Below are 17,788 nucleotides of genomic sequence, written 5' to 3'. Positions count from 1 at the left end.
TTTTGCCACCTGGGGTCAGTGTCCGATTTGACCGCGATCGAAGTGCATGTTTCGGTTGGAAGTTTCGCCGCTCGCTCCGCCTTATCGCCGCCTCAGCTAAGTTTGGAGAAAACAAGAAAATCAACTAAAAAGGTCAGTCCATTCACTCCATTTCCTTGCATCCATTTGCGCTGTGACATTTGCAAAATTTTATATACCTACTGCCGAGAACCAGCTCACGCATCGCCATATATAATATATATAAATTATACCTTTATAAGGAAGATTGTGTAGCTTTGAAACCGGTCGGTTATTAAGTAAATAATAAGTTACTAAAATCAAGCTATTTCGTAATCTTGCATTCCAGGTATCACATCCATCACAACTCTGAGCGTTCTTTCCTTCGAGCGATATATGATGGTCTCCCGCCCACTCGTCTCTCGCCACCTCAGCATGAGAGGAGCTTCCATATCCATCTTCTTCATCTGGTCTTACTCCTTTCTGGTGACCAGCCCTCCGCTCTTCGGCTGGGGAAGGTTCGTCAACGAGGCTGCTAACATAAGGTAAGTGAAAATGCACCCCAGTTATCAGACCGATAACCATTTTGCAAAAGAGTATGAAAATTTGTATTTCACGGGACTTTAGACCTGACATTCATTGATTAGATTATGTAATGTTATTATTATCTATGTACATAAAAGGCAATGTTTGAATGGTTGTCCTTGATGGACTGAATCTACCGGACCGATGCGTGCGGTTTTCAGATAAATGTACATATTTGCCACGAAAAGATTTATAGCTTATAAAATCTCCAATTTATTAATCTAAAAAAAAATTACATTAATTAAATTAAACATATTTAAAAAGTACCTGAACCGTCAGACTAATTACCATACTTTCCTGTAATAGACGTTTGAGATAAGCTGCATTAACTTAATCAATACAGAGTCCCATGCACCATCAGGTGTAGACAAGTACGTCATGAAGATTTTTCTCACTGTAACTTTACTCTCACTTTAACTCACTGTGAACGGACAAAAAACAAATTGAGTTATATTTAAGAAACGTTTTGAGTGTTTCCGAATTTCTTTAATATTTTTATTTTAATCGAAAAAGTCAACTAAAAGGAGGTCACGCATTTTGAACAAGCAACTTTCCTTTTCTTTGTTGAATTTAAAAAAACGTTAACACTTTTTTAAGGTTCACAAGAAATTAACGTTTACTTTAAAAAAATACATTTTAAATTTAACCATGAGATCATCATCATCATTCTCATTCCGCACTTATGGTGCATAGGGCACTGCCTTGGTACACCAATTGTAGCGTATCTTGATAAAATCATTATATGTAAGTAATATTTATTTATTTTATTTATTTATTCATATTTTTCGCTTACAAACTATAATTAATAATAAAAATAATGTGACCTCACTGGGATTTCCCGTGCCGAGCACACTTAACAATTAAGTTTTTTGAAATAACGTTTGAGAATAAACAAAGAAGACTAACTTAAAAAACAAATATTATTAACAAATATTCAGATAGTTTTAAAAACAAGGTATTTATGTATATCTATATTATTTATATTACAAAACACAATGAAAATAACATAAACCTAACATAAGCTATACAGTTGTGGAGCAGTTGATTCAGCATTGGTATGGCCGAATGAGACAATCCATTTTTCTTCTACCTAGCTCCACTATCCATTTTTTTATGGCATTTTTAAACATTTTCTCATTACTAATTGCTTTAATAGATAGTGGAAGTAGGTTATAGATTTTAATTTAATAATACTCAAAATCCCTTTGTCCGAAAGTGGTATTAGTTTGTATTTGTTTAAGTTGTGTATGTGTTGAGGATCTAGTAATTTTATTATTTTTATGTGATGTATTGTGGGGGTAATGTCTTTCATTTGAGTAAGAGTAGTTTTTTAATCTATAAGTAAGAATTGTTTTAGCGTATAATTGTTTTGGTGTCATAAGTTGTGATTTATGGAATATTTCTTCAGTAGATGTCTGTATCGGGACTCTGAGTATTATTTTAATGATGGATTTTTGCGCAACAAATACACTATGTAAAACTGTGTCACTCGCGCCACCACCCCAACCGATTATACAGTACTCCAAAATTGATTGGCACAATACAAAATAAATCTTTAAAAGTTCCTGTACATTAATTATTTTTCGAATTGTTTAAAATATATATTCGTTAATCTCTTAAGTTTATTAGTAACATTTTCAATCTGCTGTTTCCACTTTGAATTTATATCAATAATAACGTCCTAAGTATTTGACATTGTCTGTCCTTGACCTATGATCAGTCTTACGCTTCAGGTACCAATCCAGGGACTATGAAATATTCTAGTGAGAAAACACCTTTTTATATAAATATTTCATATCAACAATGTCGGGAATCAAACCCGAGACCTCTTGCATTTTAGGCAAACGCGCTGAGCATTACACTACGAGGTCGTCAGCAAGTACCATAATAACAAAAATAAAAGGTTCTAAAAATAATTTGATTACAATGTTTATTGGTGTAAAGTATACATTGATTTATCTGCACTTAAAGGTATAATATATTACACTTATTTGTTTATAAATTTGTATAAATCACTTAATTAAGTGGTTTATACAAATTTATAAACAAATAAGTGTAAAATGTCATACCACAAAGTGAAAAATGTTTTTGATAACAATAATATGTATAATATATTTCCTAGATATTTTTTTATTTTTTTTTTAACGAAAGAAATAAATATTTGCGTTTTTACGATTTACCCAAATATTTAATTTTGAGGGCCATTTTCAACGAATTGTTAATAACCACGGACCTTTGAGCCGTGAGTCCGAGACACTAACCATGGAACTATAACCTGATTTAAGATTTATTACTAAATGAGGTAGGCAAGCTTATAATATTTAAATAAAAATAACTGTTTTTATATCAAAATCAGTTCAGACAATTTGCGTAAATATAATTTTAATGTTCGGATACCAATTAATAGAGCAAAATAGAAAATAAATATCTGTTCCCAATTCTGTTAAACCGACAAATTGCTTTATTTTGTTTACATGTATTTAGAACCATGTCCAACAACAACAACAACAAACCATCATGCCGTTTCCCCGTAAGGGTAAGCAGATAAGATATAACGCTACATCAATATATCTTAGCATACAGATCTCGTTTCCGCGCGCCGATTATTCCGACTTTCAACATGTGCATCTTTAAGTGTTTGTTGGATTTGGTCATGCCATGTCTTTCTTGGTCTTCCTCTATTTCTGCATCCATCAACATTCGCATTGTGAAAATTCTTAGCCGTTCTTTCGCTGTCCATTCGTTCTACATTGTAACGTTGTAAAAAACAAGTCCAACGTACTCCGTTTTTTTACACATTTTAGTACTCAAATATAATTTTATGTTGCCTGATTTAGCGCCATCTGACGGCCGCGGTAGTAACTCGTCCATATGAAGCCCGTGCTCTAAAAATAAATTCTTTTCCATTCAAAACTCGGGACGAGCAGTCCAGCTGTCGCGGAAGAACTCGAAAGGCAGGCAACCACACATTTCAAAAATGTAGTCCTTCAAGAAAAGGAACGTTCAACGTAACGCAAGCCTATTTTTTAAAAATTTATTAGCGCAATTCTTGTAGAGAGAGATATAATATTCCAATGAGATTGTATTTTATATAGGTTTCCTTTTATCTCCCCTTTTCTCCCTTCTTCCGCTTTTATCTCCCTTTTTTCATTTTTCCTACACCTTTTTATTGACTTTGTCCAATGATAAAGATTTAACAATATGCTCTATATTTACTCCATGATTTGAATGGATCACTAATTATTACGAAGTTTATTCGTAAATACCTGGAAAAGTCGGTGTCAGATTTTAAAGTTTTCTTCGACATCATGAGACACAAATTAACAAATGCAATGAAGCAGACGATCGTCTGCTGAATTCAGATGTCGACAAATAATCTTCTGGGAACTCATCAACTGAGCCAATAATGAGTTCAAGCATATTAACCGAAGACGTCGCATATCAAATTCCATCTGTGGATTTTTATTTCGTTAATTCAACATTAGTCCATATTACGGCAAGAAGAAAACAATCAAGAACCTATTTCAGTTGTTATTATTATTATTACGAATATTTACTTTTTAGATAAATTTATTGTCAACCATTTATTCATACCAGCTAGGCAGAATTCTGATTTGATATAATATCTAACCTTGGTATTTTTGTAGAGAATTGCTTCTTTATTAAAATTTGGTATTTCACTAACGAGTTGTTTATTTCATAAAATCCAGATCTCTGAGTCATATTTATTCCATTTTACAGTAAAGTTTTTATATATAATACTTTTGATGCCGTTCATAAAATTAAATTTAAACAACATAATCTTATTCTTTTGGAGAATTCTCATGTTCTTGCCGATTGACCGAAACTGGTGAATGGTAAGTTGTTTGTAGATACTTTATTTGGTTATCTTCATTATTCTTCTATATCTTATAAATTTGATCATTAAGGCTGTGATAACCTACCTTTACAATGTCGGGACCTAACTGGGACCAAATAATTTACTGCAATTGCCTTCTATAACTACTTACCGTTGCAACACGTCCAAACCAGCGCAGAGCTGCGTTCTTGATTTTGTCGATAATGCCTGTCTCAGCCTTAAATAATGTACGGATCTCAACATTTTTTTATATATTTTTTTATTGGAAAAATAAATATTTGCGTTCTTATGATTTACCCAAATATTTAATTTTAAGGGGCAATTTTCAACGAGTTGTAAATAACTCACTATTAGAAAATGGAATCGAGTTGGGGTAGAGTGGGATTCGAACCACGGACCTTGAGTCCTTGGTCCTTGGTCCGTGAGTCCGAGACACCAGCCACAGGACCACAACCCGATTTTTAAATTATTATTTGTGCAGATTATTTGTGCATCTATCGAACATAGTTTTACCACACATTCGCCTGAGAGATCGTATTTTGACAACATTCAGTCTACTTTCATCCTTGTTATTCCAAGTCCATACTTCGCTCCCATACATCAGGGTCGGGCTTAGAACTCCATTGTAAACTGCTTAAATAATTTAAATTTCTACAATTAACATGAAATATTTATTGAAGAAATTACTAACAACAAGATTTTTAATTCTGATTTAGAAAACCACGATAGATAACTTTGTCTATTTCCTTACGAAGAACACAACAAACACCATAGGATTCTAATTTGGCACTGGAGTAGGCAATAAAACTCCCCATGGTGCGGTTATGCTGCACTCTGGCCTTAGACTATATTTATGCGTTATATTTATCACAAAAGGAGTATATTTGAGTTAAATAAATCCACACAACTATTAGATTTAAAATAATCCTTATTTTTACATTCAAATTAAAGATTGCCGAAAAACTAGGTACTGCCAGTGAATTGTATGGATTACCTTATCGTACCTTGCGTCTATTTTCGTAACTTAATTATTTCACTATCATAATTTAAATTTGAGAAAGTATCTGTTTTGTTTCAACCCAAAAAAAACATTTTTTAAGAAGCTCATTTTTCTTATTCAAATTTAACACTGTTTTTCTGTTCTCTAGAAATGTTTGAAGGAATTTTCAGAAAATTTTATTCCGGTCTTCGTCTGAAGCTATTATTTTCTATAATAATGAAAAAAATATGAATCCAAAGGAACTCATTTCTGCATAGAAATGCGAGCACTTGTTTCAAAAGATAGGTGCTTTTGCTACTCTGGCGGAATAATCCGATAATGGAATAAACAGATTTTTATTTGGAAGGTAGGTAAATTAAATACTTTTATGAGGAACTTCAGCCCTACGGAAATTTAGTACGTTAACAGTATATTGAGGACACATTATTTTTATTATTAATAGTATTAACATATTACAACAGAGATGAAGAACATTTAACACTTTGTATCCCGGAGCCGTGTAAACACGTGATTATATAACCATGCATTGCGTTCCGGTCCCGTGTTTTCACGTGGTTTACCGGCTGTTTAAAAAAGTGCATTTTATTGACATTTAGTGAATTTTATTAGTACTTTTTTGCTGCTGGTAAACCACGGGACCAAAACACAACGCATGGTTATTATAATCACGTGTTTACACGGCTCCGGGATACAAAGCACAGAAAAAGGAGTGAGGCCCTGTATATGTGCGAACATTGCAATGCGCAATGTGGCTCTCCATAAAGGCCAATGTTGGCAAAATCATTATACGAAAATTACTTATTTAATTTTTTCAAATAAACTGCAAAAATATTCAATTAAAAAAGGGCACTTATTGTTTTTTTTTCATCAATTACATGTTTGTTAAACAAATAAAATACTAATTGAAATAAAATTAACAATATACATAAATATAATTATTTATTTAAAAAAATAAAATATTAGCTTTCTTATAATTTACCTAATTTTAGTGGCCATTTTCGACGAGTTGTAAATAACTCACAATCATAAAATGGAAATCAAGATAGGGTAGAGTGGGGTTCGAACCTCGGACCTCTGATCCGTGAGCTGAACTGTCAACGAATGTACATGTGATTATAATATTCCCAGCGCGATCGCTAAAAAATTTTTTTGGCTATCAATAAATCATTCCAATCCACTACGTCGTGTTATCGTATAAATCAATGATCAAGAATCCGACAAGTGCCGATCTGACTACAGTATCTGGTAGAGTCTGCTGCAAAAGAGAGAAGTTCGAACATTAAGGCTGGAAGAAGCCAAGTGTAAGGAAGGTACGAGTAATTGCATTAATTTGTATTGTGGTTCGGTGGTAAAGTAAGTAAAGATAACGCATAGCAACACCAAATCCCGCGAACCAGCAAACCACGTAAAATGCAAGCGTCCGACCGCCATCTGGCGAGTGGCGCAATCAAATATAAAATGCCATTTACTTTTCTCGTTGAAGTCCCTTCGTAACCATTCAGCGTGTAAATGCTTAGTTTTTTAGGCCTTAGATTTTTTTTCTGTACATTCAACGATACACGTATTTACTGTTATGTGGATTTCAAATGGCTATGGTTGATCAATATTACATTTTAAATTGTTTTTTTTAGACAATCAACAGGCGTATGGAAACCCTAACAGATAGGCATTAATGAGTTTATGTTATATAATAACAGTTTATATAAATAATCTTAAAATCTATTTAAATTTACAAAAGGTATAATTATGGCATAATCTAGGCGGACATGGCAAGTGTGTCATCGCTTGTCAGGAGTGACAACACCGCTTGAAACACATCGACAGTACCGTTTAATGAGATTTTGTTCACTGTTCTGAAGATCCTTGCAGAGGAGAAAATAATCTGATGCTGGTCTTATAATTTCCCACGGCAAAGACAGCATTGGTACGCAAGTTACGGTGAGGTACATTAAGGTCATCTGAGCAAGAATATAATGGGCATATATACAGTTAGATATTTATTTGTGCAAGAATATTAAACCAGACAAAATCCTTCTGAATTCTAAACTGATGATATGAAAGTACTCTAGACACTCAAAATAGTTAATTAAAAAAATATTTTATCAAATTCTAAATATTAACTTTTAAAAAAATTTACGTTGCACCAATTCAATCCGCGGTATATGAATATTATTATTGTAAGGAGACCATAATATGGTCTCCTAATAATATGTATTATTATAGAATTAAATTCAAGCAAGCTACACACCAGAGATCTTACTAGAGAGTTGAAAAAAGTTAGAAAAAAATTGAGGTTCAATAAATTTTTGTTAAAACTATTTTTGAAAACCTGTAATTGGCTTATTTGTTATTTTTTTGTTTTTTATAAATGATAATTGTAGCTGTTGGTTATCCGAATAAATAATAATTAAAAAAAAGAATAAAAAAAAATTACCACATGATATTTTTGTTTATTTAAATCCCGAATTGATTTTTATGCAAGGAAACTAATCCAGCATTGTTCTTTTTTGGTATAATTTTTTTACACGGTACTGTGTGGAATGTATCCACCATGAAAAAAGAGGTTCCGATGTAGTGTTATTTAAGCGTAAATTGAAAATGTAAAAAATAGCACTTATTCATATATGCTGCAGAAGTAATTTAACTTTGATGATGCCCTTAGAAAGTCTGATTGGGCCATTAAACAGTCTACTTTGTGGTGTCGGCCTTTTCCAAACAAACTTTTCCACTTTTACACTTTCTAGAAAAGTTATTTCATAACCAGTACTCACGCTGAATAAAACATGATAAGGAAACTGCGAAACACACTTTGTACATAACCTATCCATTTTCACATCCAACATATCACATCTTTTCTATTCATACTTTTGTAATATTTTGACTGAAATTTATTTCTCAAAGAAGAACAAATTTGCAGTATCTCCTTTATTTTAAAGCGGCTTTGAGGACTTGGATCAGCATGGAAAATACAGATATACACCTATTGTGAAAGAGTCGTACAACAGCATATTCTAAACTTTGATGTCTTAATTACATTGTTTATGTCATTTTCCTGTTATTTCTGTATGATTTTTTGGCATTGTCATATTTGTGTTTGTATACCAAAAAATTCACCAAAAACAATAAAAAAGGAATGGCCCACGCTCAGACGTTTAAGTCTTTGTGGGCATTTTTTCCAAATTTAAGGCTATGTTTATTTTTAGAATATGTATTTTTTCTCTTTTTCTCTTCTAATGTTTAATAAATATAATGTATAAAATATGTAATTTAATACATGCATAATATGTAACAGTATGGAAAAATAAACAAAAAAAAAAAAAAAAAATCTGTTCATAAATTTTATAATAACAGTCAGATTTGAATTTTACACTAAAAATGCATTATGTAACTTAGTAGACATTATAATAACAAATATGTACATCTCCCTTCCCCTCCTTATCCTCTTTTCAAGCATTCTTGTTTTAATCCCACCCAATTTACAATAACTTACTGTTCTTAAAAAAATAAAATCTTTGATTATTGAAAAATATTTACGAGTATATGAAAATAACATTTTTATATGTATAAACTTTTATGTATTTACAATATTTGAGTTTGTCCAAATGTTTGTAGACAAAGACTGGATTTCACCCCCTCGGGAGTCATTAAGATTTACAAATTACAACAGTGATGGAGCTAACTGGTCCAAGAAGAAGTTTAAAAATTGAAAAATTGTTTTCAGGCGTTCCCTAGTATGTGAAATAATTCAGTCAGATAAATCTCTTCACAACAATAAAGGTTTTAGCTCTTTAACTTCACTTAAATCAACAAATGGAAGAGTTGAAGAAATATGGATGTTCAAACATAGGCAAAATGGTGAATGTTACATAGTGTGTAAAGTGGCCACTCAAACCAGCCAATGACAGGTCATAAACCCTGTAAATGCCTAGACTTCCATATTCCCTTACTTAAGGTATTCTCCATCCCTGTTGTAATTTATTATATGTATTTATTTGATATGTAATATATTTTCTTTACTAACTTTGTATACTTTGTGACAATCTGTTATTAGTTCTGAGTTTATACACTATATCTGTTTGTTTACTGTAAAGATGTACGTAGAACTGTTGATTTCCCAAATAAAATAAAACAAAAGAATTTAAAAAAAATCATACTTCCATACTAGGATAATAATGGTCATAGGGCGTCGAAGGGGTTGATGCACTTGATGGTGAAAATAAAATATAAAAAAATAAGGATTTAAAAAAAATAAACAAAAAGCATTCATGAAATTGTGCCTATATTGATTAAATTGTGTTTATTTTGTGTATGCATGTATGTACATATATGCGCATAGGTATATATATGAATAAAGGTAATACTACCAGTGAGTTTGTATTTTATTTCTCTGTTCTTTCTATAAAATAAATTTACTTGTTTATAATTATTACGTATTAAAATATAAAATACCTAGCTTGGAACAAAGTTTGTATCTCCGTTAGCTGGGCAAAGTTTTAAAAAATAACAATATAATAAAATGTAAAAATAAAAAAATTATAAATGCGAAAGTGTGTTTTTTGGTTTTTGTTTCCTGAACGTCTCAACGGAACGACCGATTGACATTTTTTGCATGGGATAGCCGGATAGATAAGAAGTATAATAGTTAACATTTTGCCCCGAATTAAAAAAATACAATAAGAAATAAATATACAAGTATATTATGTCTACAATGAGCAACATTATTTGAAAATGAGTAGGCGGTAAGGTAGGATGTCAAAAATAATCAATTTCAAATGAATGCTTTAAATTTCTATGACTGACTTTATTTTGGCTTTATCTATGGTAAGTTTAGTTTGCTTTTCGTTTTTTGATTTTGTAGTAGGATTTTGGATTTGTGAACAGAATAGCGATGTTTCGTCGACATACAATGATAGTTGAAAGACCGCTTATCGATACAAGCTACTTTCCATCTCAAAAAAATATATCATTCAAATGACAAAAATAATTTATTCCCTAACTAGTTTCTTCCTAAGACCGTACGAACTTAAACTAAGCCGCGGGTAGAGAATAGTTTTACTGTTGGTTATATTTTACACTGTATGACATTTACTAGTCTGAAGATGCCCATTAGAGGGAGAAAACACTAATTGGTCAAAAAAATAAGTGGAAGTGTGCCAAGTATTTTTAAGGACTCCGTGGTGCAGTGGTTAAGACGCTTAACGCACACACGGAAGGTTACGGGTTTGATTCCCGGTAAGAAAACATACATTTTATGATATTTTTCTCAAGCCTGTGTCTTCTATGCTGTGATTCACCACAGTAATTAAGCCTCCTGGCCTATTGTAGAGAGAAAAATATGTATCGTAACTTATATTCAAATATACGTTATTATATCACCAAAATCGAGTCCATCGAGAATTTTCAATAAATACAAAAAATCTAATCAAGTTTGCCAGTACCTAAATGTTAATTTTCTCTAAATGTCCTAACGGACAATCTTAACAAACATTTTTTTGGTTAAAGGGGTTTTTAATGGTACGATCAGAAACGTCGGAAAAAAAGTGCGCGCGACACACGGTATTTTCAATTGCCCAGAAAAATTAATTGTGCAAGTGTACATACATTTTTCGTTAAGTATAAAATTAATAATTAATGGTTCAACAAAAGTAAAAAAAAATCTTATGCAATCCTTATTCAAATCGGAGAGGCCTCTTGTAGTCCTGTGGTAGTAAAGTGGATTTTGGATCAGTAAGTTCAATGTTCGATCCCTCTTCTAACATAACAGCTATTCTTACACACTGATATATGTTTCGTTATTTCGTTCACTAGAAACATAAAAAAAATTATTTTCAACCATGAAATTAACTGTAATTGTCTTGTCCGAAAAAACGAGCTGAGAGATTTAGGTGTGATTATGGATGAAAACTCTTATTTGATTCCCATATTCAGGCGTCTATAAATAAGGCTTACAGAAATCTGGGCTTTATTATACACACCAATCAACAATTCAAAACAACCGCATCCTTCAAAATCTTAAATAATGCATTCGTTCGCAGCCATCTTGAGTTTGCATCTATTGTTTGGAGTCCTCGATATACAATTTATATATCACAACTAGATAAAATACATAATAGATTTCTTAAACTTCTGGATCGTAAATCTCTTACATATTTTGACTCGTATGAAGACTCTTCTTTCTTTCATAGTTTAACTTCCCTTACTAAACGTCCGACAAGTTCATTTTTTTTTATAATTCATAGCCCAAAAATAAATATGTTCAAAACTCGTTTATTTATCGTAGCTGCTACAAATTTAATTTACTTTGTCCTCATTTAGATATTTTTAATACAAAATTTTGTAACTTCAAAAAAAAAAAAACTTTCTGAAACACTGTAAAATAAAACATTTGTTAGTGTGTAATAAGTTTATGTTCCTTTAGTTATTTTTTTAAAATTATAATATCAAAATTTAGAATTGGTCAACTATATTATGAAAATCCCTCTTCTCCACCCCTTCACTCAATTTCCTCATCCCTTAACCTTCTTACGAGCTCTTTTTTTTCTCATGTCTTATATAATATATTATTTTTCTCTTTACTGTGTAACATGTTCTCTCATTATATTTGTGAAAAACTTAAACAGGATGTATGTACTATTTTTTACATTTTGTATTCTTATATAACAACTGTTGTTTTTCCTTAATAAATAAAGAAAAAGAAAAAAAAATCAATAACAGGTTTTCCATTTTCTACCACGATCATTTGCAGCTACAGATAATGGTACAAAAAAACATTTCTAAAGAAAAAATAAAAACAAGCGTACTTGTATTTTTACCAAGAAATTTTAATTATTTTAAAACTTTTATTTCCTTATTGTTACGTATTATATGTAGCTACAAATTATGTATGAGACGACCCAAGAAAAATTGTATGTTAACACTTTCTTACTCAGAGTAATTTCTCTTGGGAAAAATACATTTTCAGGCTTAGATAAGAATTACATACATGTTTTCAATTTTTTTTTTCCTAAAATGAATTTTCAACCTACAAACGTTGAATTGACACGAGTAAAAAAAAAAGGGTTACGGGTTCTTCTAAATACGTTTGATGACATCCACGTGGTGCAAAAACGTAAAAAAACTATGTGTTTTTAAAAAATTTAGAACTTGGACGGCGTAGGTATCTTAAGGCCATAAAAAAAATAAATTAAAAAGTCCATATTCTCTTCTCAGAGAGTATTTGCCGATATAAAATATCTAAACAATTATATAACTAACATTTCAATTTATCAAATAAAAAAAAAGGATTTTGATTTTCCTTATCCTGCTATGGGCCAGACCAATTTAATTTTTCGTTTACGCTAAAAAAAAATTGCAATGTACTGATGTTCTTCTAAATAAAAACTCTGAATAAGAGGCTCTGACTAAATAAAAATTGGATGTGTAAGCAAAGAACTTTTTGGTTACAAGCGTTTGGTTCAATGGATGATATTAAATTAATAAATATAAATTAAATCAAATCTGATGAATTGAATAAGAATTAAAATTAATACGTATTAAAAATAATGGTGATTTAAACACAAGTATTTATTTCAATTACAAAATATAAAAAAGAATTAATGAGCTATAATTAAAACAAAAAAAATATTACGTCAAAGAAAACAGTAACATATAACAATCCATATAGCTCTTTTTACGAAAACGTAACAACTATCTTGTAATAAAATAAATAAAAAAACTTTGTTTTTAATCACTATCTTTTTTCATACTGACCGGTTTCAAAGCAAACAAGCTTCTTTGTCAAGGTTTACGTAACTAATGATTTATTTGTTATTTTATTTTATCCGTGTTTTATTTTATTTTACACGTGGAGCTAATAAATCAAGTCTTTTTTTCCCTGTTTTTTCACCATTAAGTTTTAATACGTTTAAAGGGTTAATGCTAAACTTCTCTTTATCCATTTCAGTTTCGCTACTTTCTGTATTTATTAACCCATGTAATCCTTATTCCTCGACTTATAAGCGAAGGTTTATGTTAAATCGATACAGCAAACATGATAAAAGCTATTACTTACTTCGGTAGAGGTTTGAGTTCAATACTAGGAATATTTAATAAATAATTGTGAATTTTATTATGCTTATTTTACCCTTGGGATTGCGACCCACAGGTTGAAAAACACTGTTATACGTTTTCCGAAAATATTGACCCTCATCATCATTCCATGTCCGCTTGCTAGTTGGAGCGTATGGTGTCCACGAAGATCCTCCAGGCCTATCTGTCGGCTGCCAGCTCTTATGCATCTTCCCAATCCAGGTTTGCGTCTCGTAGTTCTGACATGAACTGCCGACGAACAGTCAGCAGTGGACGTCCAGGACGTCGAGGACCTGATGCCTTGTAAAGTAGGCAAGCGTAGTAAAGGATCTCGGGGGGCATTTTCAGTACATGGCCAATCCAACCACATCGCCTCCGCTTGGTGACAGTTGTCACCGGAGTTTGCTGCGTCCGTTCTTTTATTACTTCGTTCCGCACAAAGTCAAACCACCGCACACCCAAGATTATTCGACACGTATTCGACACGTATTCTTAAAACTCAGTATTTTGCTGTTTGTTTATTTTGTCCTAGTGAGTTGCCACGATTCGCATCCATACAGGAGAATAGGTGTCGTGAAGGCGCTATATAGGCGGCATTTGTTTCTCACTGAGTAAATATCCGATCTGCAGACAGCCTTCATACTGTTGACTGTGGCGCCTGCTATTCTTAGCCGCACTCCCTGTTCTTTTTAAAAGCTGCCATTTTCCGTAACATAAACTCCCGGGTATTTGAAAATCTCGACCCTTTCGATGATTTGGTCTTACTAAGTCAGGAGATTTTAGGCATCAAGGCATGAAGTGTTACACAGTACATGGATTTTTGCAATATTGACTTTTAAACCCATGCATGCGGACCTATTTACGCTATCTACAGTGGCCCGAAGACCCGTGACTGAATCGTGAATTAAAACCACATCATCGAAAACTACAGAGTTATTATGCTACTATGAGGTTCTCATATCTTTTCTCAAGGGTTAATTATGCTATAGAAAAAAGAAAAGAATTTAATAGGGGGAGCAAAAATGAGTAATATCACTGTTAAAAGTATTTTGTATGCTGATAAAGCCGTGGTTCTTGCTAGCAGCAAAGAAGATCTGCAATGAGGAACTTCAGCACTACGGGAAAATGGATTCAAAATGTTTTCTTGCACGCGGTAAAAATTATAGCATTAAATTGTACGGTGAAATTTCTTAAAAATGTACGAAAAAAAATAAATATTTTAATGAAAAACGCACAACTTTGAATGACGTCACTGGTTCATATAAAATATCCAATGATATAAGAGCATTGAAGGATATCCGGTTTGGTCACCGTAAACAAACCAATCAGAAGAACTGTCATAGAACAACCTTTGACGTCGCACGCGGAGTTATTTCAGCAATACAAAACTTTAAAAAATCACAACGCTGATAATACGATATATAAAAATAACAAATTTGGCTTAGTTTAATATTCAATTAACAAATAAAAAAAAAGACACTGAAATTCCTCATTCTTGGAAACAAAGGTCTACGATGTATGCAAGAACAGCGATTTACTAAATCGAAGTTGCGGTTTTTGAAAGGGATGAAAGAATAAATAAATGTGAGATTTTGTGTATCTGGGAAGTATGTTTACTTGGAATGGAAAAACGTTAAAAGGAGGGTGGCGAGAATAAGGTGAACGGTGCACTGAAATCTACCTTGGCAAACAAATGTTTGTCGCAGAAAGCATAACTACCTGTTCACAATAGAGTTCTGGTGCCGACTGAAATGTATGAGAGCGAACTATGGAATTGGAAAAATTCAGATGAAAGTAGGTTGAATGCGGCCGAAATGCGATCTCTCAAGCGAATGTGATAAAACGATGTATGATAGGTGCACAAATGTCGAGATCCGTACACTATGTAAGGCTGAGACACGCATTATCGACAAAACCATGAGTGGGGCGGGTGCTGCGTTGATGTGACATGTAAAGCGAATGGACAGCAAAAAAACGGCTAAAAGGGTCCATCAGGTTGATAGATGCGGAAAACAAGAAAGACCGAGAAAAACATGTCACGATCAAATTTAAAAAATACAAGATGGACATGTCAAGAGTAAGAATAATCGGCGTGCGTGCATGAGAAGATGCATAAATGTAGAGAACGCGAGGTCTGTATGCAAAGACATAGTGGTGTGGTATTTTATCTTCTCTGTCTACCTCTACGGTGAAACTGCGTGATGGTTGGGTTTTTTCATTTCTTTCTTCTCTCATAACATTAAAACGCCCCAACGTAGGTATTTTATCATCACCATCACTCCCTTTCCACACCTAATGAACAAAACAAAAAATTAGAAAAGTTATTTTTCTTTTTGAACACCATTTTGTGAAAAGAACCCAAATTATATTGTTATGGTATTTGTTACAATCAATATAGTGTAAAGTTTCCGCAAACCAAGTTTTGTAAAATTTCCATTGAAAATAAACATAAAAATTGCATTTTTCAAAAAAAATTATAAAAGCGTGGTCTATGAATAATTAGTTTCATATTTTCGTTTAAAATCACCTTAAGGAAGGCGAATTATTACTCTGATGTTTTGTTAGTAGAAGGTTGCTATCGTAAAAACACAATTAACTGTGCAATATTCACCTAAAGTTAGTTGACTTTCATATTCACATATGACATTTTTCGATTCTGTATATCGTCGACAGAAACCCATCATCGAATAATACAAATGTGAACACTTTTGAGGATTGAAATTAAAACGTTTGTTCAATGAGTTTATTTTTCATTTGCCATATAAATCTTGCTTTATTTTGACGCAAAACGGTTTTTTTAACTCTTAAAAGACTGTGCTGAATAATCCCTTTGCAGCCGGTGTGGTAACACAATGTGACCACAAGCATAAGTCGAGATATTTTGAAATGTAAGCTAAAATACCAAATTATTTACAATGGTATGTGTTAAAAATGATATTTATTCAAAGATGTTACATAAAAAATATAAAATTAAAGCATATTTATGCAAAATAAAGTTAGAAATTGTGTTCATTCCTTTTAAAATCCCGCCAGCAAGTGCTACCGCTCGCGTCTGGTTGTCGACTGAATTCCGAATTACATTTACGACTGAATTTAGCGGAAATAGATCAACCGGGAGACTAGAAAGTATGCTTTGCTAATACAACTCTTATTTAATGCAAAAAAGAATATCAAATTTTTATTGCAAATAAATACTAGATTTTATTAGAATAAATAAAAACGCTGTTAAAACATATTCTTAGAATAATATTGAAATAATACCTAAAAAAATAGCAAAAAAAAACTTGTAAGAAATATAATAATAGTACGTAATACGTAATATAATTAAATCATAATTACACATACACAAAAATGACAACGTAAACACGTGTTTTAAAACTAGTTACGAACAAATTTTTTGAACACTTTAAATTAAATAACTTTGGTTAGAACCAAAGTTATTTAGATTTAACGTTAAATAGATTTAACGGTTAAAAAAAGCTTTGAACATACTTTACAACAGTTTGTTATAACTTCAAAAAATATACGTAGAGTTGAAAAATCTTTTTAATGTCATTACAAATCGCTTCTTCAATAAACGCTTATATAAATTATAAAAGCCTGTCCAAGAATTGAGTCAAAACTCTGAAGCATTATAATTACTTAATTAATTTTTTGGGCACCTCAAAACACACAATTGTTTTCCTTTAACGTCGATAAATATTGCAGATTTAGTTTCGACGAGTTTCAGAAAAAACACGTGCACTATGTTTATTTGGGCATTTTTACACCATCCTGTTTTTCTTGTTACATCTTCTGAACTTTCGTGTGTTGGCAATTCAACATCATGGAAATTGATGGTTTGGTGCAAGAAGAGAAAGAACATGAATAGTGCGTTTCTAAAAACATTTCGGTAGCGTTCGTTTGCTTTCGGTGGAATTTCACACACTATGTTTACGTGTATTTACGTTAGAAACTACAAATTGTAAAGCTAACGACCGCGGAAAGAATATTCTTAAACTTCTATCGTTGATTCTCTAATCAGTGTTTTTTTTATCCATAATACAGTTACTTTATTTATATTTAAGTCAAGATTAAAATGTCACTATCTAAATATTTAAATTGTTCCTTTATCCTTCTTCTTTCCTTCCCACCCCCTCTCCGCTCTTCATGGTAAAGTATATATTTTTTAACTAAATGTTTATTTTGTTAATCTTTCTTTTTAATTTTTGTATAAAATTGTAAGATTCAATATGTCCATGTATTTATAATTTTCTCAAACTGAACGGTTTAAGTAGGTA

The 17,788-nt window shown here is 31.9% G+C and overlaps 1 protein-coding gene across 2 annotated transcripts in view; it reads left to right on the top strand.

The window, feature by feature from the left end:
* LOC148282288 (uncharacterized) overlaps positions 1 to 17,788 on the top strand; it is a 188,239-nt gene that overhangs the window by 146,647 nt on the left and 23,804 nt on the right. Inside the window, exons 1-2 of one of the 2 annotated variants that reach the window (XM_088225324.1) lie at positions 11 to 132; positions 347 to 542. In XM_088225324.1, coding sequence (XP_088081450.1) covers positions 394 to 542 — 149 coding nt within the window. In that variant the 5' untranslated portion in view covers positions 11 to 132; positions 347 to 393. Of the gene's footprint in view, positions 1 to 10; positions 133 to 346; positions 543 to 17,788 lie in introns of those variants that run through there. The other variant, XM_088225323.1, reaches the window with a different exon arrangement.

Source organism: Micrasema longulum, unplaced genomic scaffold (genome assembly GCF_059751315.1).
Source record: "Micrasema longulum isolate JH-2025_06_02 unplaced genomic scaffold, ASM5975131v1 h1tg000342l, whole genome shotgun sequence".
Classification (NCBI taxonomy): domain Eukaryota; kingdom Metazoa; phylum Arthropoda; class Insecta; order Trichoptera; family Brachycentridae; genus Micrasema; species Micrasema longulum.
The sequence above is the reverse complement of the archived record's forward strand: the minus strand, read 5'-3'. Positions and strand labels throughout refer to the sequence as shown.